Here is a 23,808-nt window from a genome sequence, read left to right as displayed (position 1 = left end):
AGAGAGCGCCTTTTTTAACTTTCTCAAATTGGGACGAAAACTTGTCATTTGGAGCGATGTGGTGGAGACCAGTGAAGAAGGAGATTTTAGTAGATTGACTCCCCGAGATAAGATCAACAACCGAGATTGCAGGCTCGTGTGTCTCTTTTACCTGTTTATAGTTAAAGTTAAAGATTAAGTTAATGTCATCTGTGAAAATAAGAAAAATATAACAATGGGAACAAATTATACTTTATCTCATCTCGGCCCTTTATTGCACAGTAACAGGGTTTTTTTCCTAGTCCTGTAAGTATGTTATATTTTGTTTCCTTAAAAAATAGTCAAAACCTGCCTCTTTTTGTACGGACGGAGAGATTCCATAACTCACGGTGTTTCCTGCAAAATGAAATAAATCTGGAATAAACAGTTATATTTATGTTGCGGAATTTCCATGCATGTCGTTTCGTGCAAAAGTTAAATTGGCGTTGGTTTCTATCGCGTGGAAGTATATTTGGAGCGTTTCATTCATGGATAACTGGCTTTGAATAAATCCATATAATATCATGAATAGCGAGTTCCGCTTAAAGTTTTAGCAGACGACTTAGAACAACAAAACTAACAAGGAAAAAAGGAGTTACTTCTGAAAATCTAAAAATGGAGTCCAAAAAGGCATTTTTGCTTAACTTATTTTTAAGCGCTTTTTATCACTGAGTTCACTCAAGCGTATCGAGTATAAAACCATTGTTCGAAACAATGGTGTCGGCCGTATTTAATTTATGCGAAAGGGAGCTTGTATAATTGCAGTCTGTATGGCTCAGTGATTTTGAATAAAATGAAAAAAAAGCGCGCAATACGTTAAAGATCGTTAAACCGCTACTGTGATCCAAAAAATGAAGCCTGTCAAACCGGTTATGCCAGCTAAGATAAACATAGTACATGACGTCAGCCACAGGTTAATTAAATCCACCGCATTTCATTCATGGGACTATGACGTAATTCTCGTTAATTTATTCCGCCGCAAGCTAATGATATTCTACGCGCAAAAAGGGTCTAACCGGTGCATACTCATTTCATTTACCATGTAGACGTGAGTGTTTTGTTAGAAAATTAATTGAAAACGTATGATATTATTCAAAACACGAATGGTTGTTAAAGAAAACCAAAGTAAACTGAGGTTGCCAAACTAAACACTTATTGCTCCCAATTCCTCAACGCACCAAGATCTCAGGATATGCCGTTTTTCAGTAGGCAATAAAAATAATCTTGGCGCAATGTATTTTGGAATTTTACTGTAGTAAATAGTTTCGAAATAGTTAGTATGCCTGAAATGTTTGCTAAACAAGACATGTACACCTAAGACTTAAGGTGATCCACAGATTAAGAAATCAAGTAAAGCACACATTGTCAGGCATGATAACCTGTACCAAAACACAAACAGAATTTTTAAGAAAGCTTAATTGCAATGCCTATACTGTGTAAACAGACCCAGTGTGCTTATACCGCAAAGAAGATAATCTCTGCACGGTTCTTTCTTCCAAACTGTTGGGAAATCAATCTGTTGTGGGAAATAACTCCGTCTAAAACACTCTATCAAAAATGAACTAATACAAACCTTCCTCAGCCGGGTGTCGAAATTTCGCTTGGCGTATGCGAGCAAATCTTAGCCATCTATTCCGTTTGTAGTTTAGACTACATCAAGATTTGAATTGTTACAACGTTGTACTACACTGTAAATTCGCAGCATAATGTAGCTCAGGATGGTGGACGTTAAAAATTCTGATGAGATACTAGCCTACGGGGTTGACTCTGACGTCTGTCAGGAACGTGTTTGAATAATGGCGGCCAAGAAGAAAAAAATACAAACACAGGTCGATTAAACGGTCTTCCCGCGCTTGGACAGCAAAACGTTTTGTACAGGCGAGTAAGAACCACATACAGATTACAAATGCAAAAGCGTTAATGAAGAAAAAAGGATTGTAGTGTCACTTTAAGCACAACAAATGTATGTAAGACTACTTACCAGATGTTTTACATGTAAATGCCCTCCTGTCGAATGGTGTGTCACCGTTTAGTCTTTGCTTTCTACAAGCTACGTCTATCCATTTTCCATCCGGTTTCATTGCACCGCAGTCTTCATCTATTGTAGCTTGGTTTGGTTCTCCCTTTGCCCAATGCGTAAACCCTCCGTAAGGCGACCTATCGATCCATTTAAATGAATTTGATCTAATGTTGTGATCAGTGAGTCCTATCCATTGTTCTTGGTCGCCCGAGGAGAGTGACTTTATAAAGTCGTTTTCTTGTTGACTGTGAATTGAAGGCAAGTGAACAGTCTCTCCATGTTCTCGACAGACACCCTCGGCTGAAAACCAGGAATTCGCGGCTGATTTTTCTCGGTAGTAGTAGTAATGACCGTTCCAATAAGTCCAATCGCCTTTTAAAGATAAAAACACTTATTAATAATAATAATAATAATAATAATAATAATAATAATAATAATAATAATAATAATAATAATAATAATAATAATAATTATAAAAACAATATATAATTATAATAAAAACCTTTCCAAAATCCTTTGCAACTGAAAAATCGTCAATGCCAAATAACTTGGTCAGTTTGAAGTCAGCAGGAGTAGTACGTAGTACGTAGTACGTCGTATATTCTATAACTCTTACCATAAACTACTCCTTGTGTTAGTCGTAGGTCGATGACGTCATTAGTCACGTGACTTTGCTCAAAAGTTCGTTTTTGCTCACTGTGACGAAAATAGTTTGTTTAATACTGAAAAAGCAGTCATTGCAGTTTGAAGCACATTGGTGTGAGGCATTTCGGACTGCCCAGGTACCGAACAAAATATAAATATTAAAGGAGCTATGTACAATTTTCAAAAAGTGGGAGTCTGGGTACAAGTGCGTATCTGGCGTTGCAATAAATGTGAGGTTACAAGAAATTACATGTTGGAAGATACTTATAGGTTAAGTACTTTTTAATCAATCCTTCATTTAATCAATCAATCAATCATTTTTAAATTTGCTTGAAAACTTTACTAGAACCTCTCTCTTAGGATGTTTTTGAGCGAAGTTGTAGTTTTTTAAATAGTGTTTTTAAAAATGGCCATTATTACTTTTTCCTGAAAAAGTACGGCAGTAAAAAATACAATTGAAAAGTTTGTTGGCTTTCTACTTAACGACCATTTGCATTTGAAATAAAAGAAAATTTTGCCAAAGGCTTGAGTTTATGCTCTTTATGATAGCGTTGCCAATTTCTTTTCATTTTAATTGCTTTTGGCAAGGATGGATTTTATTTCTTTCAGACGAAAGGAGTGGCGCCTAGGGAGAAGTTAAGCTGCGGCCCCCTGTCCCTCTCCCCTGCTAGCGGATTCCCCGTGGTCTGTATTGTGGGCTCATGACAAGAGTATTTTCAAAATGGCGTCAATGGCGATCTAACGAAGTTTGAGTTATATAGGATAGTTTTATCAATGTTCTTTCTTCTTGACGCGACCACGAGTCCCCAAACAAAGGGTATGCAATATCCTTTATTTGTATTCCCGATAAAAAAAGAAGAAGGAATGAGGAGAAACGGTGAAAGCTTTTCGCAAACATTTCTAACGGAAACTTACAGTGACCTGAGGTATGCGTTTCTCATTGTACTATAATTTTATTTTGAAGACTGGCTTAAGCTTATGTCTTTGGCGTTTAAGTGAAGATTTATGAAAGTGCTAAAGATAGAATTGTGCTAAAACTTAGCTAACTGGAATTAAAGCCGAGCTCGGCGATAAAAAAATAGATCTTGTAGATTTTGAGGCGATAGTATCATAGTAACTCAGTTCGTCGAGGCATGTAATTGTTATTTATATTTGTCATCTGAATGTTAAGCTACTTCAAATTAATAAGAATCGCATTCTTTCATTATTTATACGTGAGGAAATGTTTATCAAAATGTTGACCAAGTGGTCATTTCAGGCCGCAAAGAAAAATAACATTTGCCTCTTTGGATATGTGTGATAAATGAGACCATTTCTTATGTTTAAATTTGTATCTTTCCATGATGTGTATTGTATTGCCAGACATAGATTTACGTTTCTTTTGCATTTTGTGGTATACAGGTAATTTGTGGGATTAATAGAATGCCCAATGTGTAAACAGGATTTACAGAATTCAGAACTGAGGACTTTCTGAATTACTGGTGAGTTAAACTATGGATTATAATAAGTTCAGGTAGTTATTGATCTCTTCAGTCAATCTCAGCAATTCTACACACATTCATTACCTGAGACATTCAAGATCTACTTTTTGACCAGACATTTGCCTACTTTATAAAAAAAGCTGTTTGACATTTTTTTAAGGCATGTACTTTCAGTTGTTGGATGGCCTTCAGTAGCACAGTAACTTCAGTTACTACAGCTAGCAATGTAAAAAATAGGTCACCAAGGGTGACATGAGTCTAATGCCGTATGGCATAGTGATACAGACTGCGCGGTTTTCGTAAGCCGGTTAAAATTGGTTAGAGGTTTGTGTTCGGGAGTTTAATTTAAAATGCTTATAGCAAGCTAGGGGCATCGTGGATGATTATGGATGAAAACGAAACAGTCATAAATGTTATATGCTTCACAAAATTTAAAGTATGAACAGGAGTTGATGTTACTTCTTCCGTATTGTCCGTAAAAGCAGAAACGATTAAACATTTGGACAAGATTGCGTGACGATTTACAAAAAGCATGTTCATTACAACAAGGGTTGAAGAACTTCACATCGTTTTCTTTCAGATTTTTCACCATTTTGATGATGACTCTTGAAACAGATCTTGCAATAAAAGCACTTGAAATAGTGACTGTTACTCCATTGTACTGTAAGCACTTAGTGACAGATTTTCCTAAAAACGGGTGTAAATGCTCACGTCAATATAATGATGACCTTTTGAACGCTGGAAACTAGGCAATTATTATCGAGCTACCATACACAGGAGCGAAGACTGTTTATCATGATGTACAAATTTCGCGAATCATCACTTCCATATCAATGTAACCATTTTATGATTTTTCTAGCTGTAAGAAGAACTTAAGATCTCTGAGAGTCGTAAAAGCATGAAATTCGATTTCAGTGTATGGCAAAGGCCGGGACAGTGTAATACTGCAAACCGGCCAAACAAACGCATTTTGATTTAGTCGCGTAACTTGATTTACATTTATCCATGTACATCTTTTATTTTTGAAGGTTTTTGTTTGCACTGTAAAGAAAAAATTGGTCAAAATTCGAATGACTTAAATACAAAAACCGAGGAAAAGTTTTCTATTTTTTAAAACAAAATAAATATTTGGTCGCATTGTGTAAATAAACGCGAGTCGCCGTCGAAATATTTTTTTCTCAAAGACGTCTTGCTTAAGAAAACACAAGTGCTTAACTGAACTGAAAACGAAGATTTATTTTCACAAAAAGCTTACAAATGTCTTAACTGGAAAATTATTTCGTCCTGTTCAAGTGTTGAATAATCGTGACTTGAGAAAGAACTTTTAATTATGCGTGGGAACACGTGTCGCTGATTGGCTGTTTTTAATTGAAACTAATCGTGCGTGTCCGTACGGAGTCCGTTCTTGCAGCTGATCATTGTTTTCTACATTACAGCGAACGATTATCGATCCCGAACCATTCCCTTGGGATTGCTAACAGCTTTTTTCATATAACAAAGAGTCTAATGCGCATGCGCAAAGCGCACGCAAGCATTAGACTCAAAAATTCAAATGAAGCCTGACATTTTTCCTGAAAAATTATGATTAATTAAAGGAAGGGTGCAAAGAAAATTGATTTCTTCCTGGCCTGACCTAGGTAGACTGGGCAAGGTGAAACCACTATATGCTTACCCAAAGGCCCATGTTTCTCTGGAAAGATCAACAACAAAAAATAAAAATCTATAAATGTCATTTGGCTATTAGCAAGTGGAAAAAATTATTGAATCCACTAGCCCAACATGAAAGCAGTCAGTTTTTTTTTCACACACTGGAAAAGGCCATTTAATATACAGTCTGCATGCTGGAAAAATAGTTTTTGTTTTTTTTGTTTCTATTTACAGGTGACTTGAAGAGTGCAATGACATTCCTCTTAGTCAAAATGAACTCAAAAATACACATTGTGTTAATGTAATAAAATTGTCACATGATTGATTCCCACATGTTGCCAGCTTAAACCTGAATACACTTTAGTGATATTTATAGCTATTTATGTAATATGAACATACCAGAACCCAATACGGATACATGTGAATACTGACACTTTATAACATGTAAGTTTTGAAACCATCTGGGGTTCATGACAAAAATATTTTGTTTTAATAAAAATAATGAAATTACAGAAAATTTACGAAATTATTATCGCAGACCATGAATTTACTCCAGTACAGGCTAAAGTGTCTTCAATAGTGTAATGGCAGTTTAATTATAATGTGTTGTTCCAAAAAATATCCATACCTACCCCATGGATGGTTCTTTGGTTTGGACCCTTCCGACCCACTGGAACTTTCAGTTTAGCTTCATACTTTCCTTAAAAATTTGGGCTATTGCGACCTCCCTTCCCTTCAGAATTTCCATTGACCATCCTTGGGGTGAGTATGGAATTTTCTGGAACCGCACAATGTAGGCATTTGCTTATAAAAGTAAGCTGCAGATTAAAACAAACTAATCTATTTTTTTTAACCTTTTCACATTTACCTGTTTTCTATGGAATATATAATTATATATTGTTTTACCGGTTTCACTTGTAATAATAATAATAATAATAATAATAATAATAAAAATAATAATAATAATAATAATAACAATAATAATAATAATACTTATAATTATAATAACAATAATAATAATAATAATAATAATAATAATAATAATAATAATAATTTTAATAAAAATAAACACTTTATTAACCAATTTCTAAAAGAATTACAATGATTTGACTATTCGAATAAGAACTTTATATATAAACATATTATTTACATAATAATAAAAACAGTGTCTTTAAAAATGTAGAAAAATAGTAAAAGCGACTTCGAGAGCAATAATAAAAGAAGAACTATTAATAACTAATAATAATAATAATAATAATAATAATAATAATAATAATAATAATGCACGCTGTGACGTTTACCATTTGTTTGTTAGCACAACGTTTAGGCAATTTATTTCAGTTTCTATGAGGTAAAAGTGCGCGCGCTTATTTAAACAATTGCGTGTAGTGCTCGCGTAAACGCTGACGAAAACCTAAAAGAAAAAACAAACAAACAAACTTTTGAATTATTTCAAACTTGCATTATACCTCAAAGTATTTCAGCATTGCAGAGAAATGGTTTTTTTCTATGTTTAGTTTTTGAAATCCACAGTAAAATCGAGAAAAAAATAAAAAATAGTGAAGTAGTGGCATTTTTCTTGTGCCATGTCGCATCAGATCAGCGCGCGCGCTCAGGTTGAAGGCATACGTCAGCGTGCACCCATGGGCAAATAGTAGATGTTAAATTAACCAATCAGAACGCGCACTTTACTTTAGTTGTGCTATAATTAGGCTTATTTAAAGCTTGACCTACTTTATAAAAGCTAAATAACGAATGTAAATCTCAGGCTAAATTTGATATTTCGTGCACTTTGAATAGAAATTCCACTTACCTGCAGTGGTTAACGTTTTTCCCCATGAGACTAAACCAAAAAAGGAAAATGTACTCAATATCAAAAGTAATTTCTCAAAGTCAAGTATATTGCCACGAATAGCATTCGCAAGTGCAAAACATCTTGTAAATTAAATCAATACAGAAATAGGTAAGTATATAGGTAAAGGTATTTTATTTAAAGTCGGTAACGTTGGGAGTGGTTGCCCAATCTCCCGAGCCAGGGGCTCATGTTAAAAACGCACGACCATTTACAATAAAATTACTTACATTACTATTACATTAAAATCATTAAAAATAGAATTTAAAAAGAGATGCATAAGAGGCATAATAATATATATATGTACAAAAAAAAATCAAGATAAAACTATATACAGTTCATACACTGGCACCCAGCAAACTTCATGCCATTTAAACTAGCTCGAAAATGTGCCAAGGTAGTCGAGGATTTGAATGGACGCCATACCCATTCTGGGACGTTTTCTGTCGCGGAAATACGTGACTTCGGTTTCCTTCGTCATCTGACCCACATGTTTTCACGTTGACAAGGTCAGGTGTACGTTCTATTACTTTTGTGGATGCTTTTAACCAGAGAAATAAGCTACTGTTGCGACTCCTGCATTAACGGGACACTTTAAAGGGGACAACATGAGGTCGCTTAAGGGGACACAACGTCTTCCCGTCGGAAAGTTCTTGCTCATACAACATTTTGCATGGCAAACTTTTATTTCATTGTGTTGCTTAAATTAGTGGCTGCATTCCAATTCAAGAATTTGTGGTTAAGATGGATAGCTATGAGCCCCAGCAAAATATTCTTTCAGGGCACTTCTCTATCGAGGGTACACTGCTTCTTGTCGGAAGTTTCCCGTTAACAGATTGTTAATTGTACAACCATGACCATACATGCCACATGTTTTTGCAGCATTAAAATTTTAAAGTATTTTATAATACTAGTGCAGCGTCATAAATGAGACAAAAAAAGCCATTTAACATATATAGCATATAACACCCAATTATGCAACAACCAAGACCACCAAATATTGCATCGAACTATATTACTAACCATCACGTACCTTCTTCTACCGATTTGCACGTAGATGACGTAACTAGCCTTGGGCCTCCTTCACGAAGAAAATCAAGCCATTTGTAGACGTTACCTTCATCATCGAAATCACATGATTTTGACATCCGCTGAATTTGTGTACCAGGAAGCACGGAATCCCATAAGTTAACATTTGTTAGCATTCCTTGAAAAGATTGAGAGCTGTCAAACCCACCACCAACAGAGTCTTGTTCTTGCCCCAGTACTAAAGTGCCATCTCGCCTTATCTCGTGACCTGTCTTGAAGTTTTCGCCTTCTTCTTCTAAATCGCCATCTTTGTAGAATTTCCATGATCCAGAACCGTTTTCCCACGATACACAGATGTGGTGCCATACGCCGTCATTAGCTATTACTGATGTTCCGCTGTAGAAAAATGTCAGAGACTCAGTCATGAAAGCTGTTCAAACGTCTGCAGCATATTCAATCGCGTTTATTATACACTGTAGTCACTACCTGTCTTCTTGTTGGCTAAGAGCTTACAGTTAATTCCGGGAATCAGCGCAACCTACAGATTATTCAATGACCTGCCTTCGGAATAGTGAATAATCTGTAGGTTGCGCGCACAATGCATGATTTGCAAGAGCAATGCCAATGGTGAGTTCTTGTACACACCGAAGTAAAAAATGGCTTGTCGATTCGTTTCTTTAGCCCATTGACTCCTTTATTTCCCAAAAAATCGCACTTTTTGCACATTTACATTGTTTGGTCATTTATGGGCTAAATAAGCTCCAACCTTCTCAAAACGCCACTAGCAAAATGAAGGCATGCCTTTCTTTCCAAAAACGTCGCATGTTATGACATTTTTGCTCGGGCATGCGCAAAAGTCAAAGTTTTGGGGTTAGAAAGTGCTCTACCACTTTAGGCTTTTCGTTTTTTCCCCTTTTTTTCGGTTTTCGGTTTTCTCCTTTTCTTATCTTTTTGCTGCACTTGTTGGCCTTCTAGTGGGCTTGCTCTCAGTTCCAGATTCTGGAGAAAGCATCATCCTTGCCCAAATTTTTTACTATGGAACAGCGATGCGTGTTTCGCCAAAAATTTTCCTTTGAGTTTTTCGCTGAAATTTCTTTGCGTTTTCGTGCATAATTCAGGCTACATCGGTAAGTGTTGTCATATGTCTCGGTAATTGTTTTCAGCTCCGGCCTTCGCCTTCGGCTGATAACACTTACCTCGACCTTGATTATTCCGGATATCACAAAACGAAACCTTATCTAAAAATTGTTTAAAGTCATATTGGTTTTAGCTCAAGCTTACGGAAAGGGGTCATTGGTATTTTCATATGGTCTAGCCTTTTAACAAGCGATTCGAGTGGTTCCAAAATGTTGGCGTCTATGGCCAATAAACGTTTAGACTATAGAAAAATGTAGTCCTATATGTTCTAGTATTGAAACTCATTTGAACAGCGATTTTTTCTGGAATCGTAACAATTGCCTTGTTTTTAAAATAATTTCAATGAAGAAGACTGCAACTTTCCATGAATAAATGAAGATACAATATAAGAATAATAAAAATGAAGGAAGAATATAACGGATAATACAAGAATTTAAATCATATCATCAGCTGCACGTGATCTACATGTACGACTTAAATTTGTTTCTCGAAATCATCTACCGACAAAACGTTAACAAAGGAAGTCAACACACGCCCTAGTTACCTGCGTGTGCCTTCGATGAGAATGTCAAATGATCCATTGTATTCGACGAGCAGCTCGTTATCGTTGCCTGATACCGCGTAACTGAAAGGGGTTCCGCGAGCGTTCGTCGAACTCATCCATAAACAGACAGTAAAAGCCGTCAAACTGCGCATGCCTGATATTTTGACGACATCGTTGACTCCTTTGTCCGGAAAGTCAAAAGCGTAGCCTAAAGTGGCGAGAATGAAGAAGAAATAGTTAACGTACACTTCGAAATCTCTCATATAGCAACATTCACATATAATGAATACAATAACTTTACTAACCCAATCTCAAAAGCCTTTTCATGGATAAATTTACATTGAATATATTAACTAAGCTTAAAAGCAAAAAATATCAAAAAATTACAAGTGAATATTTGATATAAAATATTCAATAACCCAAAACTTAAAAAATAATGTCAGACTTATAACTTTTTACAAATTGCATATTTCCCGCTATTTGTTATTATATGACTAGTAAACTTTTCTACAAATTTCATATAGCACCCTTCCCATCTATTATTTCATCCATTTGTTATAAAATGGTTAGTAAACTTATACCCCTACTAGCTGAAAGCTAGAAATTTTAAGAATTCCTAGTTATCTTTCATATAACACCCTTCCCCTCTCATGTATTTCATTTGGTTATTATAAAAGGATTGGTAAATTGTGTTAAACACTTTATGGAATAAAAAGAATAGAGTGCCACAAAACTTAGAAAAAAAACTTAAAGCACATCTTAATCGAAACTTTAAGTATTAAGAAATCACCTACCCAAATTTGTGAAAGGTTCACAGGGAGATGGCTTAATGAGCATTGCTCCCCCATTGCGGAGGAAATCGGGCCATTTATATACATTCCCTTCATTCTGTTTATTCATCTGACAAGAGGTTGACATATCCGTGATTTGTGAAGCAGAAAGTTCGTTGTCCCATAGGTTGACATTTGATAACATTCCTTGGAGAGATTGAGATGAGTCAAAGCCACCTCCGACTGAGTCTTGCTCTTGTCCCAGCACTAACGTACCACCTTGCCTTATCGTGTAACCTCTCTTGAAGTCTGTACCTTGCTGCTTTAGGTATCCATCTTTGTAGAATTTCCATGACCCTGTACTGCTTCTCCACAATACACAAATGTAGTGCCATACGCCGTCGTTAGCTGTAACTGATGTTTGCCTAAAAACAAGGGGTGGTAAACAGATCAAGGTCCCAGTTTTTTTTAAACAGGTATTTCTCTGAAATCCTTCAACTTTTGTGATACTCTACTTTTCTACTTTTTTGAAACTAACGTACCTGACTTACGCGATCCAGCTAGACCGTCGCCGACTACGTGTTACGTTACGTTTCGCTTGGGTAATAATCAACTTTAGAACAATCAATCAGTCAATCAATCAATCAATCAATCAATCAATCAATCAATCAATCAAATTTATTTAAACACGTAGCGTCTAATAAGATAAAAGCTCGTTCAAAATACATACGTGCCAATAACAAAATGACCCAATAAACCCAATGTTTATTAGTGCTTGAAACAAATCAAGCAGATCTGGGGATGTTTTCGTAATAGGCATTTGGCAGCACGTTTCTAACTCCGGTGTCATGTCAAATTCGTATAGCAGAGAACTGACTTTTTTTGCTTGTTTTGTTTCGTTTTGCGACAGTCGAAGGGTTGGAATGTATATGTGCGAGTTTATTGATCGGAGAGATCGGTGGTGCTTGGCTGTCTCATTTATGCGAGGAGGGAGACTCTGCGAGCATGGCGGCGACGTGATTGCCGTTGATTTTGGCCATAAAGTCCTATTAAAAAAAAAAAAAAAAAAAGGAAAAAAAAAAAAAAAAAAAAAAAGGGCAAAAAAAAAAACAACTTTGGTTTTCTTTTTTATTTAAAAAAAGGTTTTTTTTTTTTTTTTTGAGGGGGGAAAAAAAGGGGAAGCTTTTTTTTTTTTTTTAAATTTCTCCGGTAGGGTTGAACTGTTTTTAAACCAGGACCAGTTATTCTCTAAACGTAGCTCACGCATTATCAGCCTAATTAATGTTACCTGTTTGTGTTATCGATGATGAGCCTGAAGTATCTGTTGTAGTCGATAACCAGCTCGTTATCATTGCCCCCTCCTGATACAGCGTAACTGAAAGGTGTTCCTTGAGTATTACTTGAACTCATCCACAGACACACGGTGAACGCCGTCAAACTACTGCGCATGTTTGCGATTTTGACAGCGTCATTAACTCCTTTCTCGGGAAAGTGGAAAGCGTAGTCTGAAGTGACAAAAAATAATAAACATTTTTGGCCGTTACAGTTAAAGCGTGGTGCGAAATGGTATACTAGTGCCGTAAGTAAAAATCTGTTGGTGTTGTTTTTGCTTTGTAGTAATTCGTGACTAACAAAAAGACTATGTGACATAGAGACTTTGCATGAGTATTAATGTAGAAAGTTTAAAACTGCCACACTGCTGGGACTCAAAACTACAAAGAAAAACGACAGAAATTTATTAAAAGATATTCTATGAAACATAACAGGTGAGCTTGCACTTTATCTAAACGCTGCCGTGTATTGCGTAACTCTTAGTTGTACTATTGCCTACCTGCTCCCAACGGAGAGGAGCCAAAAGAAGAGATTTCTTAAATTTATCAAAAGATATTTTGCATGGTCTTTTAACAAAACACAACAGGAAACCAGAAAGAAAGACAGCTTCAATATATCAAGAAGATATTTCACATAAAAGTAACACATAACAGACAAGCTTTAATTTTTACTTATGCTGCTACCTACACCTTTACCTGTTCCCATCGGTTCACAGGATGATGATTGTACGAGACTTGCTCCACCTTCACGAATGAAATCAAGCCATTTGTATACTTTTCCTTCGTTTCCTTCATCCAAGAGACAGGACGATGCCATATCTTCGATTGCTGCAGCAGTAAGGACGTGATCCCAGATGTTGACATTTGATAACATTCCCTGGAAGGATTGAGCTGCATCAAAGCCACCACCTACCGAGTCCTGCTCCTGCCCTAAAGTTAAAGTGCCACCTGTTCTTATTGTGTAACCTCTCTTGAAGTTTGTGCCATGCGCTAACAGATAACCATCTTTGTAGAAATTCCATGCTCCCGAACTGCGTTCTCTCGAAACACATATGTGGTGCCATACGCTGTCAAAAGCTGTTACTGATGTTTGCCTGTGGAGAAAATAAGTAAATACATAGGTTCGACAGGCAGAAGCCTATAGCACGCGGCTTTGTTACCTAAGCAAGGCATTCTTTTAAGGATTTTACATTTTTGTGTTTGTTTTGGAAACTTCGAGTGTATCTTACTGGTAGTTAAACGAGTTATCGAGAAGTACAGGGTTTGCAATATTTTTTCCCTTATGTATTTAATACAGATTGCTTTCTGTATCGTAGTTTCGAAATCTTAAACATATTTGTGCATAAAATTTCTTCTAGTTAGTTTTTTAAGACAATTAAGAATCAAACTATGAGAGAACGAGATTTTGACACCCATTTTGTCGTCACCAGTGAAATGTTTGCATTACGTATTCATATACTTCTACCTTTACCTACATTTGTGTCTACTTGCCTATACCTATGCCCATAGATAGATAAAGACTTAGACGCACAGACATATACGAAGACATAGACATAGACATAGGCATATGCATAGACATAGACAAAGACAGGGACAGAGTCAGAGCCATAGAACATGTCATAGACCTAGGCAAGGGCATAGGTATAGGCAAAGGGTATAGGTATAGGAAAAGCAGTAGACATGTTAACGATGTACAGTTTGATACACTCCAACTAATTCGCAGACACACCGTGAGATTTCGATCTCGATTAATTAAGTTGGTGTTGGTGTGATGTCCGTACATTAATTGTTTAAGATTTGTATGAAATCGGTCGTTTAAAAGGTGATCAAAGGGTGATCGACGTCATACACTTGATAAACCACTGTTGGATACGGATTTTTTTAGAGGAGTGCGTTATGTTTCCGAACAGACCGGGCCCCAGGAACATCTCAAGCGTTATCTGTGCGACTTACTAATCCTCCCACCCACCAAGTAAATTTTTGGGACGTTACCTGTTTGTGTTGTCTATAATCAACCTGAAATATCTGACGTAGTCGATGACCAGCTCATTGTCATTACCCTGGCCTGATACAGCGTAACTAAGAAGAGTTCCTTGAGTGTTACTCGAACTCATCCACAGACACACGGTGAAATCCGTTAAACTGCGCATGCCTGAGATTTTGACAACGTCATTAACTCCTTTTTCAGGGATAATGGAATGTATAATCTAAAGTAACAAAAATAATATAGAATCAATGCCGGTTTATCGCCACATCCAGCAACACAAATTCTCCAAAAAAAAAAATCAAATTTCATAATTTCCATATTCATGAATATTTTTGCGCAATGGAATTCAGACTTAAGTAAATAATCATTCTCCACCTTCTAATAGACCAATTTCAAGTTTTGAAAGAACCGATGAAAAAAAGACTAAAGACGAATCGGTTCAGGGATGGTCTCAATCTGAAGTAAAGGAAAGTACTGAAACAATATTAAACGGTTCATAGCGTTAAAAACTGTTCGTGTTCTACTACTGATATTTGTAAATCTGATTTTACTTCGACTCGAACTAACCCTGTGCAGATGCATCTTTACGTCTTTCTAATCAGTTTTCTTTGTTCTTGAGAGTTCTTGAGAGTGAGAGCAGAGTTTCTAATGATCCGTTTTATAGTCTTCAGCAAGGAGCGCTGTAACTTGATGGCGAAGGGACGCGATCATGGATTTGAAGGTCTTACTAGCACCACAAATGTACCCCCATCCCCCTCCCCCTTTCCCGGACTGCTTTTCCTCGCACTTGTTCGCAATCTTGTTTTTCGCAGCGTGCACTCATATACACAAATAACTAGTTATTGTGGCTTAAATGGATACACCAAAATAAAAAATCCACTGGGAGACTAGAAGACAGCCACTCCAGTGTGCTTGAGCAGTTACTTCTTCTCTGGTTTGCTTTTGGTTATTGGTAGGTTCCACTTTGATTTGCTTGCGGTAAGCTTTCATTCCATGGTAAGAGTAGCACAATATGCAGAAATGGGTTCCAAGCTCCCAGCAAATTTCTGATTTTAAAATATCCATTTTAGTCACGATGAAGGTATGCATGATGGACGAATATCTATCGCAAACGCTTGTTTGACCTGAAGGTCGCGTGGCAACGAATGAAACGATGCAAATGTTATTCCTAATGTAAAACATATGCAGTGAACAGGGCCAACGTTACACCTTAAAAATTTATGAAAGACATATTAAGCTGTCACATACCAACTTCCACAATTTTACAGGGTGATGGATGAACCAGTTTTGCGCCTCCTTCGCGTAGAAAATCGGACCATTTGTATACATTTCCTTCATTCCCATCATCTACCTGACACGATTTCGACATTTCCTCGATTTCTGAAGGAGGAAGCACTTTATCCCATACGTTGACATCTGATAACATTCCCTGTAAAGATTGAGAGGAATCAAAGCCGCCACCGACTGAGTCTTGCTCTTGTCCAAGCACCACCGTTCCGCCTGCCCTTATCGTGTAGCCTCTCTTTACATTCGTGCCTTCGCCTTTTAGGGCGCCATCTTTGTAGAATTTCCATGATCCTAAACCGTTTTCCCACGAAAAACAGATGTGGTGCCATGCTCCGTCGTGAGCTGTTACTGTTGTTACGCTATTATAAAAATAAGCGATGTTATAAACCAGGCATTGAACTGCAGTCGTATTCTTCTACTTTTTCTAGATTATTTTAGATAACGCGGGGATGAAAGACACAATCTAAGACTAAACTTTTAAAACGAACTCCCTCCCCTTTAGAATTAGTTGATATAATGATATAATTATTTTTTCTTACGTTTTATTGGCGTGATAGTTTTTTGATGGAAAAAATAAGACAAAAATAAGCCATTTGGTACCACAACATTAAAGGTCTATGTTATTTCAACTTGCCAGGTTACTATTTAATAACGTTACCTGTTTTCATTGTCGATGAGCAGCCTAAAATTTCCGCCATAGTCGATAACTAGCTCGTTATCATTACCGCTGCCTGATACAGCGTAACTGAAAAGAGTCCCTTTCCTGTTACCCGAACTCATCCACGTACACACGGTAAACGCCGTCAAACTGCGCATGCCAGGAATTTTGACAAAATCACTGACTCCTTTGTCCGGAAAATGCAAAGCGAAGTCTAAAGTGACAAGAATAGGTGATAGAATAGGTCACTTTTATTACCATCAGATTTTGTCAAGCTTTCATACAATTCACACCTTTCCAAATGAGTTGGTGTTTCTCAATTGAACAGGCTGTAAAGCGTAAGCATACGGGAACTTGACACGGCTAAAAACACAATATCATAAACTGGCACCTATAAAACTTTGTTAAAACGCCCGATGGCCTGTTTATATGGAGGAGAGTTGTCCCTGAGGGTTACCCTCCATACCGAGCCATCCCGAGCGAGAGAGCTTTCCATACGTTTCTTTATAAATAGCTGCGAACTGTTTATATGAGAAATTACAAAATTGGCTTGGCGCGGTAGGGGGGGGGGGGGGGGGGGCAGGGTGACCCTGGGTGAAGAGTCACTCGTTTTGAAGGTAGGATGACCCTGACCCTTGCCTCGCGTACAAGGGACAAGTTGATACATACGGATCATGCGCAAATGCTGCAATCGGCCAAAACAACATCGAAGTCGGTGGTAAATTTGTCCAAAATGGTCTTCGTCGATGTTTCAGCGTTTCTGATTTTAGAAAAGGCCGCCCGTAATAGATATTTCAAAATAACTCTCGCCAGTCTTTTGAACCGACAGGGCCAAGTTTTAGCTCGGTGAAAAAGGCCAACTTTCTCATATAAACGCTCGGTTAAAGATAACGCGGGGGCGAGGGTAACTCTCCTACCAGGGACAACTCTACTCCATATAAACAGGCCCTGAGACGCTTTAGGGAGGACGTTCTTTCTGCGAAACTTTGCAATGTTGCCGCGCGATGTTCTAATACTGGTTGGCTGCAACTGTTTGCTTCTTTTTTTTTAATTTTCTCGAGTTCCATTTTCTATTTGACAGTTTCTGGTTTTCATTTTCGTTTTCAAAAATTAACCAATCAAATTGTTTTATTTTTGACAGGTTCACGTGTTCACGTGCTCACGGTTGGATGATCTACAATATTTAAATTAATTTAAATGTTTGAAACCAATAATGCAATCCGTTCGCCGTTAATCAAAACTATTCCGGAATAGCGGAATAGGCCATTTCCGAGTTGCTCCTTGCCTCAATTTGAAAACGAGTCTACGTGCAAAACCATTTATATGAAAATGAGTTTCACCTACAGGTCCATTTTCATGCAAATCAAACTCATTTTCATTTGAATGGTTTCTCACGTAAACTCGTTTTGAAACAGAGGCAAAGGGTAACTCGGAAATGGACTATTCTAGGCGGCACACGCTGAGTATTTTGACTGTAACTATCAAAATAAATGTCACTTTTGTGTCAAAAAGGACGAAAATAATTGTCCTGCAATGGTCGAATATCGACCAACAGACTGGGAGGCATTATTGGCAGTTTGGGTTCACATCGCCAAACTGGGACTGAACCATGCTTCGAAAATTCGGATCTTCTCGCGTATGTTGCGGCTTTCGTTGTCAGTTTTTGAATCCCGGGTTCCAGTTTGTGGTTGGGAATTCAACCTAACGCTAATAATCTTCCTTGTGCTGCTCATTTTAATCAATGAAAGAACTTACTTGACGTTCCGAATGGTTTACAGGGAGATGGCTTGAGAAGCATCGTGCCTCCTTGGCGGAGGAAATCGGGCCATTTGTATACATTCGCTTCATTCCATTCATCCAGTACACACGATGCTGATATGTCCTTAATTTGTGTATCAGGAAGCACTCGATCCCATATATTGACATTTGATAACATTCCTTGGAAGGATTGAGAGGTGTCAAAGCTACCACCGACCGAGTCTTGCTCTTGCCCCAGCACCAAAGTGCCACCTTGTTTTATTGTGTAACCTCTCTCGAAGTTCGAGCCTTCGTCTTTAAGGTCACCATCTTTGTAGAATTTCCAAGCTCCCGAATTGCTTGCCCACGTTGCACAAATGTGGTGCCATGCCCCGTCATTAGCTGTTACTGATGTTTGTCTATCGTAAAATCAATTGAAAAAAAAATCAGCCGGCAGACAACTGCAGCAATTATGTTACTCGAGTGCTGTATTTGACTTAGATTTCTTGGCTAGAATATTCCGTATTTGAAAGGGCCGATTTACACGATACGACTTTCTCGCCCGCCACAAGCTTACAACAGGTCTGCGACATAACTTAGGACCATTCACGCACCCGCGCGCGTCTGTCGTAAGGATGTGGTAGGTTGATTCGCACGACGCGATTTATGTTGTAGTCGTGGCGTAAGCGTGTCGCATGCGAAAATCGTTGACAAAATAAGGATTAAAGATTGAACTGTAACCAGGATATGACATAATAATAAAAATGTAAAAAGCGTTCTTTGGTTAAAAAGTTTAAGAAAAAATATAAGTTTCGGCTATTATACTATAGCCTTTTACGAATGTAAAAAAGTGTAAGCGCGTGCCGGATTGAAAATATATGTAAGAGAGGGTGTGAAAAGATTAAAAACTAAAATACAATAGAAGTGTAAAAAAGCTAAAAAATGGACAAAACAAACAAAATAAAAATTGCAATAAGATAGAATATTGTTTTGGTAGCGGTTTAGAATTATTGTCTGCGCCGACAGTTTTGGCAGTATGCCAAGATTCTAGTGAATACTAGAATACGGTATTCGCGTTATTTCAATACTGATATTCACTTTACCTTCGTGTGCTCGCAATAAGCATGTCAAAGTATCTGTTATATTCGATGAGCAGTTCGTTATCGTCGCCGGACACAGCGTAGCTTAAAGGAGTTCCTCGAGAGTCACTGGAACTCATCCACAAACAAACTGTGAACGCCGTCAAACTGCGCATGCCTGAGACTTTGACAACATTATTGACTCCTTTCTCCGGAAAATTAAATGCGTGATCTAGAATGATAAGGAAAAAAGGAACAGATCTCTATAAAATTAATAGCCCCTTTTTTTTTAGTTACACCAAGGTTCACCACCTCATCTACAGTACAAGGCAGAGTTGTTGAAACACTAGCAGTCTTAAGAAAAAATGAACATATCTCAATTTAGTGATTTTTAAAAATAGACAAATATTAAGTAAAAATGGCAACTACTTCTTATAAAGTCAAAGTCAATTATTTTGGCCCCAGAATTTATTTTATCCTTGATAATCTGGCCACTTTTTCTCATGGTAAGCAGATAACCAAAATGCAATTGATAAATATTGTTTTCTTAAGAAAATTTAGGAGCAAACATTCGTATCCTAGGCCTCGGCGTTCAGTGGCCAGATCATAAAAAACTTGAACGCTTTGTTGTAGAGAAAATGTTACATGAAAAGTATTCGGTATTCAGTATTCTAAACAAAACGTCTTTGTCACAACAAGTGGAAAAATTGCCATCGTCTATTTATTTCTGGAATTTTTAATGAACTTCTTTTCCAGGACAGAGGGTTCAAGTTTGGCGAGTTTCGCAAACAGACATCAGGAATCATCCTTAAAATAACCCGCAGAACTTCGATCAGTTCTGCCCGAAATAAACTAAAAAAAGTTTATGGCAGAGCTCCCGCGCGCCTTCGGCGCCCGCGAGTGGAGCATCCATAAGTAAGAGAAATAGGCCGTTTCCGAGTTACCATTTGCCTCAATTTCAAAACGAGTCTACGTGCGAAATCATTCAAATGAAAATGAGTTTTACCTTCAGGTCCATGTTTATGCAAATCAAACTCATTTTCATTTGAATGGTTTCGCACGTAGACTCGTCTTAAAACAGAGGCAAAGGTTAACTCGGAAATGACCTATTGGTAACACATGCATTTGAGTTTTCATGGTCATCGTGGCTGGGGGCATTGTTCGCGGGCGCGTACGTCCGTCCGTCCGTACGTACGTCGCCCACTTCATAGGTTAATAGCAGCTAACCCCTTTGATACTGGGCATCCATGTTATGTACAATTGACAGCTGACAATAGAAGGTGTCCGCTGACCAGTATTACGTGACCATATCGCGGGCTCAGGTGCTGAACTCATCGAGGTGACATGTTTTTTTTAATGTTGACCGCTTATAAGAGAGTGGTTTTTCTATTGGAACGCGGGCTCAAGTCCTATTTGTTCCCAGTCTGTGGTCAGTGAGTTCAAATATCCAAATAAAGGGCAAAGTAAAAAACAGCTCCGCTTTTAGGCTTGGCTAAATCTATTTAATACATTTAACGGGGTCACCTACCCTGAATCTTATACGGCTCACAGGGAGATGGTTTTTGAAGCTTTGCGCCTCCTTGACGAAGAAACTCTGTCCATTTGTATACATTCGCTTCATTCCATTCATCCAGTTGGCAAGAGGTTGACATCTCCGTGATTTGTGCAGCAGAAAGAACGTGATCCCATACGTTGACATTTGATAACATTCCTTCAAAGGATTGAGAGGAATCAAATCCACCACCGACCGAGTCTTGCTCTTGTCCCAGTACCAAAGTGCCACCTCGCCTAATGGTGTATCCCCTTTTTAGGTTCGTACCTTCGCTTTTCAGTTCACAATCTTTGTAGAATTTCCATGATCCGGCATTGTTTTCCCACGATACACAGATGTGGTGCCATACACCGTCGTTGGCTGTAACTGATGTGTCTCTTTAGAATAAAAGAAAATGGAAACAGGTTACCACTGAGTCTTCCAACTACATTAATTCAGGTTTCCCAATCACAACATTGGTTTCGAGTGTTAAAGTGATCTTGGATGCATCCGATAAATAAAAGATTACCAGTACCGTCGTGGCCTCCAGTTCGAAAGTGGAACTAAAGAGGCACAAAACAGAGTGTGCATGTAAAAATCCAAAGTCAAATGTAAAATCTCCTTTTGTTACCTGACTACGTTATCGATGAGCAGCCTAAAATATCTGTCGTAGTCGATAACCACCTCGTTATCATTTCCCTCGCCTGATACAGCGTAACTAAAAGGAGTTCCTTTAGTGTTACTTGAACTCATCCACAGACACACGGTGAATGCCGTCAAACTTTTCATGTCTGAGATTTTGACCACGTCCGTGACTCCCTTGTCCGGAAAATGGAAAGCGTAGTCTAGATTTGCAAGGAAAAATATCCAATTATTAATTTAAACAGTTTCAAATGGCATCAGTTTTGACAAACACAGGAAGCTAATTTCTGAAAGAGGGATAGAAAAATATGAAGCAAACAGCGGTAATAAAGATTATGAAAATTCGCATTTTACTAACTTGACGTTTCGTATGCTAAGCTACATACATTTTCAAAAGTATGACCGTTGCAAATTTTAGACCGGGATTTTAGACAACTATTTATTTTGGAGGCAGGCGTGGCCGAGTGGTTAAGGGCGCTGTTGTTGTAATCCGGAGGTCCCCGGTTCAAGACCTGTCCTTGCAAATAGCTGGATTTGTTTTTCGGTCGTCCCGTGTCAAATCCTCGGTCACGCTTTGTATATAACCAACTGGTCTGCCTCCTGCCAGTTGGGATTTCTAACCTTGTTATGTTCATTTAAAATATTTGTTTCCTTTGTTTCAGTGGCATGCCTGTAAACTAGCTATCTCGTAGAGATATGAAGCTAAGTGCATGACCACTAAAAACAACATTTTTTATTTTTTTTATTTTTATATTGTTATGAAAGGGGTCTGGGCCGGGTTGCATAGAAATACTTAAGATAATGTGAAATCTTTCAGCAGTCCCTTACTCTTAACGGTTTTCTCCCGTGATTATAAGGATAAAGCGGGAGAAAACCTACTGAGCACTGGAAAACCGAACGCTTGGAAAACATTTACCGGAACGAAGAGAACTGTTGTAGAAAATCCCTGTAATCGTAAGTATTTTTATAAAGCCTGGCCCTGAATCTTACACTGAGAAATCAGTCTTTAGCCAGTAACGTAATAGTAATTTTAGTCAATAAAGCAACAACCATTTCTCGTTGTCGACCTTGGTATTTAATTTGAATTGGTTGTAGTGGCTGAGTGAATGAAGTCTCCTTAATCTGGTAGACATGAGGTCAGTTTTGAAAGATGTTGAATTTCGGGGCAATTCGTTTTTTCACGATCCAAGTAATCTTGTTTTATTTAAGATAACCCCCCAAAATCTTTCATAAGTCATGTTTTCAAATTCTCTGGGGATGATTGCACGTTACTGTATCCCAAGAGAACTGTTTAGATACCGCAAAAACTCATTTATAGCAGTGTCTTTGCTGTCAAACATGGTGAATGTGTCATCCACATATCATACCATAAGGGACGGACCATTATTTTCTTGGAGGGGGGGGGGGGTGAAAAATGTTCCTCTGCAAACTTTTTTTTTAGTTTATGCACCTCTTCAAACATATTTTTTTCGAAATTCTTACTAGTTTTTGTTATACATATCGTGTTTGCAAACAATTTATTTTGTCTTTCCAGGCCCTGCAAACAATTTTTTTCAATATTTTTCATCCTCCCCCCTCCAAAAAAATAATGGTCCGTCCCCAAAAAGAAGGAGGAACACTGGCATTTAAACCCACTTTTCCTTAAAGTGGCACACAAAGATGTTGGCCAAAACTGGGCCTAAATGCGAAACCATGGCTACGCCATCAATTTGGTCGTAGTACTGGCCATCAAAGAGGAAATGGCTTTTCTTGGTGGCGAACTCCAACATGATTTCTGTAGAACGGGAAGGGGCAGTATCGGCGGATTCATTTACACCTCGCAAATACAAAATTAATCTCATTTGCACACTCACCTATCCTTGTTTCCGAATCTGTTCCTCTGCCTCATTAATATTACAATCCGCTATTAAAGATCTCAGGAAGCTCCTGCTGCAAAATGGTTACCCTCAAGGCATTGTCACGTACAACGTTAACGATGTTTTGAACAGACACAAAAGCAAGCCAGACACCCCTGTTGCGACAGTCCCTAAAAAGATGTCATAATCCTGTTACCCTACTTAGGTCTTCACTAAATGCGATCATCCATCAGCTATTGCTGATTATATCAAAAACCACAGGTCATAACGTCAAATGGGATCATTTTGAAATTCTAGCGTCTGGCAAAACTGACCTCCATTGTAAGATTAAGGAGACTTGACGGATTTATTCAAGAACTACAACCTTCATTAAATGCCAACGTCGGCAGAGAAAGGTTGTTGCTTTATTAACTGAAACGTTAATATTAAGTTACTGCTGAAGATCAATTGTCTCAGTCTAGGTTCCAGACCCCTTTCATAACAATATATAAATAGTTGGGATAGAAAAGATAAACAAAATGGTTGTAAGCGCATTAAAAGGTGCTATAGATAATGTC

General features: G+C 37.8%; 3 protein-coding genes across 3 annotated transcripts in view; all 3 read right to left on the bottom strand.

Annotated features, from left to right (window-relative positions):
- Positions 1 to 277: 277 nt before the first annotated feature.
- LOC144642212 (uncharacterized) lies at positions 278 to 15,807 on the bottom strand. The gene is made up of 10 exons (XM_078501193.1): positions 15,710 to 15,807; positions 14,467 to 14,681; positions 13,171 to 13,568; positions 12,432 to 12,648; positions 11,168 to 11,568; positions 10,374 to 10,581; positions 8,697 to 9,088; positions 7,625 to 7,654; positions 2,000 to 2,410; positions 278 to 375 (listed from the first exon to the last, which is right to left on the bottom strand). The coding sequence occupies exons 1-10, from the start codon at positions 15,803 to 15,805 to the stop codon at positions 278 to 280; spliced, it is 2,466 nt and encodes an 821-aa protein (XP_078357319.1). The 5' UTR covers positions 15,806 to 15,807.
- A 595-nt stretch (positions 15,808 to 16,402) lies between these two features.
- Positions 16,403 to 19,398, bottom strand: LOC144642211 (neuronal pentraxin-2-like). The gene is made up of 3 exons (XM_078501192.1): positions 19,247 to 19,398; positions 18,162 to 18,562; positions 16,403 to 16,620 (listed from the first exon to the last, which is right to left on the bottom strand). Exons 1-3 carry the CDS (start codon positions 19,396 to 19,398, stop codon positions 16,403 to 16,405), a joined length of 771 nt encoding a protein of 256 aa, XP_078357318.1.
- A 1,344-nt stretch (positions 19,399 to 20,742) lies between these two features.
- LOC144642210 (neuronal pentraxin-2-like) overlaps positions 20,743 to 23,808 on the bottom strand; it is a 3,914-nt gene continuing 848 nt past the window's right edge. Inside the window, exons 2-3 of the mRNA XM_078501190.1 lie at positions 21,385 to 21,598; positions 20,743 to 21,151 (exon numbers count right to left, since the gene is read on the bottom strand). Coding sequence (XP_078357316.1) covers positions 20,743 to 21,151; positions 21,385 to 21,542 — 567 coding nt within the window. The 5' untranslated portion in view covers positions 21,543 to 21,598. The remainder of the gene's footprint in view (positions 21,152 to 21,384; positions 21,599 to 23,808) is intronic.

The sequence above is a fragment of the Oculina patagonica genome, chromosome 2 (assembly GCF_052425735.1).
Source record: "Oculina patagonica isolate OP01 chromosome 2, crgOcupat, whole genome shotgun sequence".
Lineage (NCBI taxonomy): Eukaryota > Metazoa > Cnidaria > Anthozoa > Scleractinia > Oculinidae > Oculina > Oculina patagonica.
The sequence above is the reverse complement of the archived record's forward strand: the minus strand, read 5'-3'. Positions and strand labels throughout refer to the sequence as shown.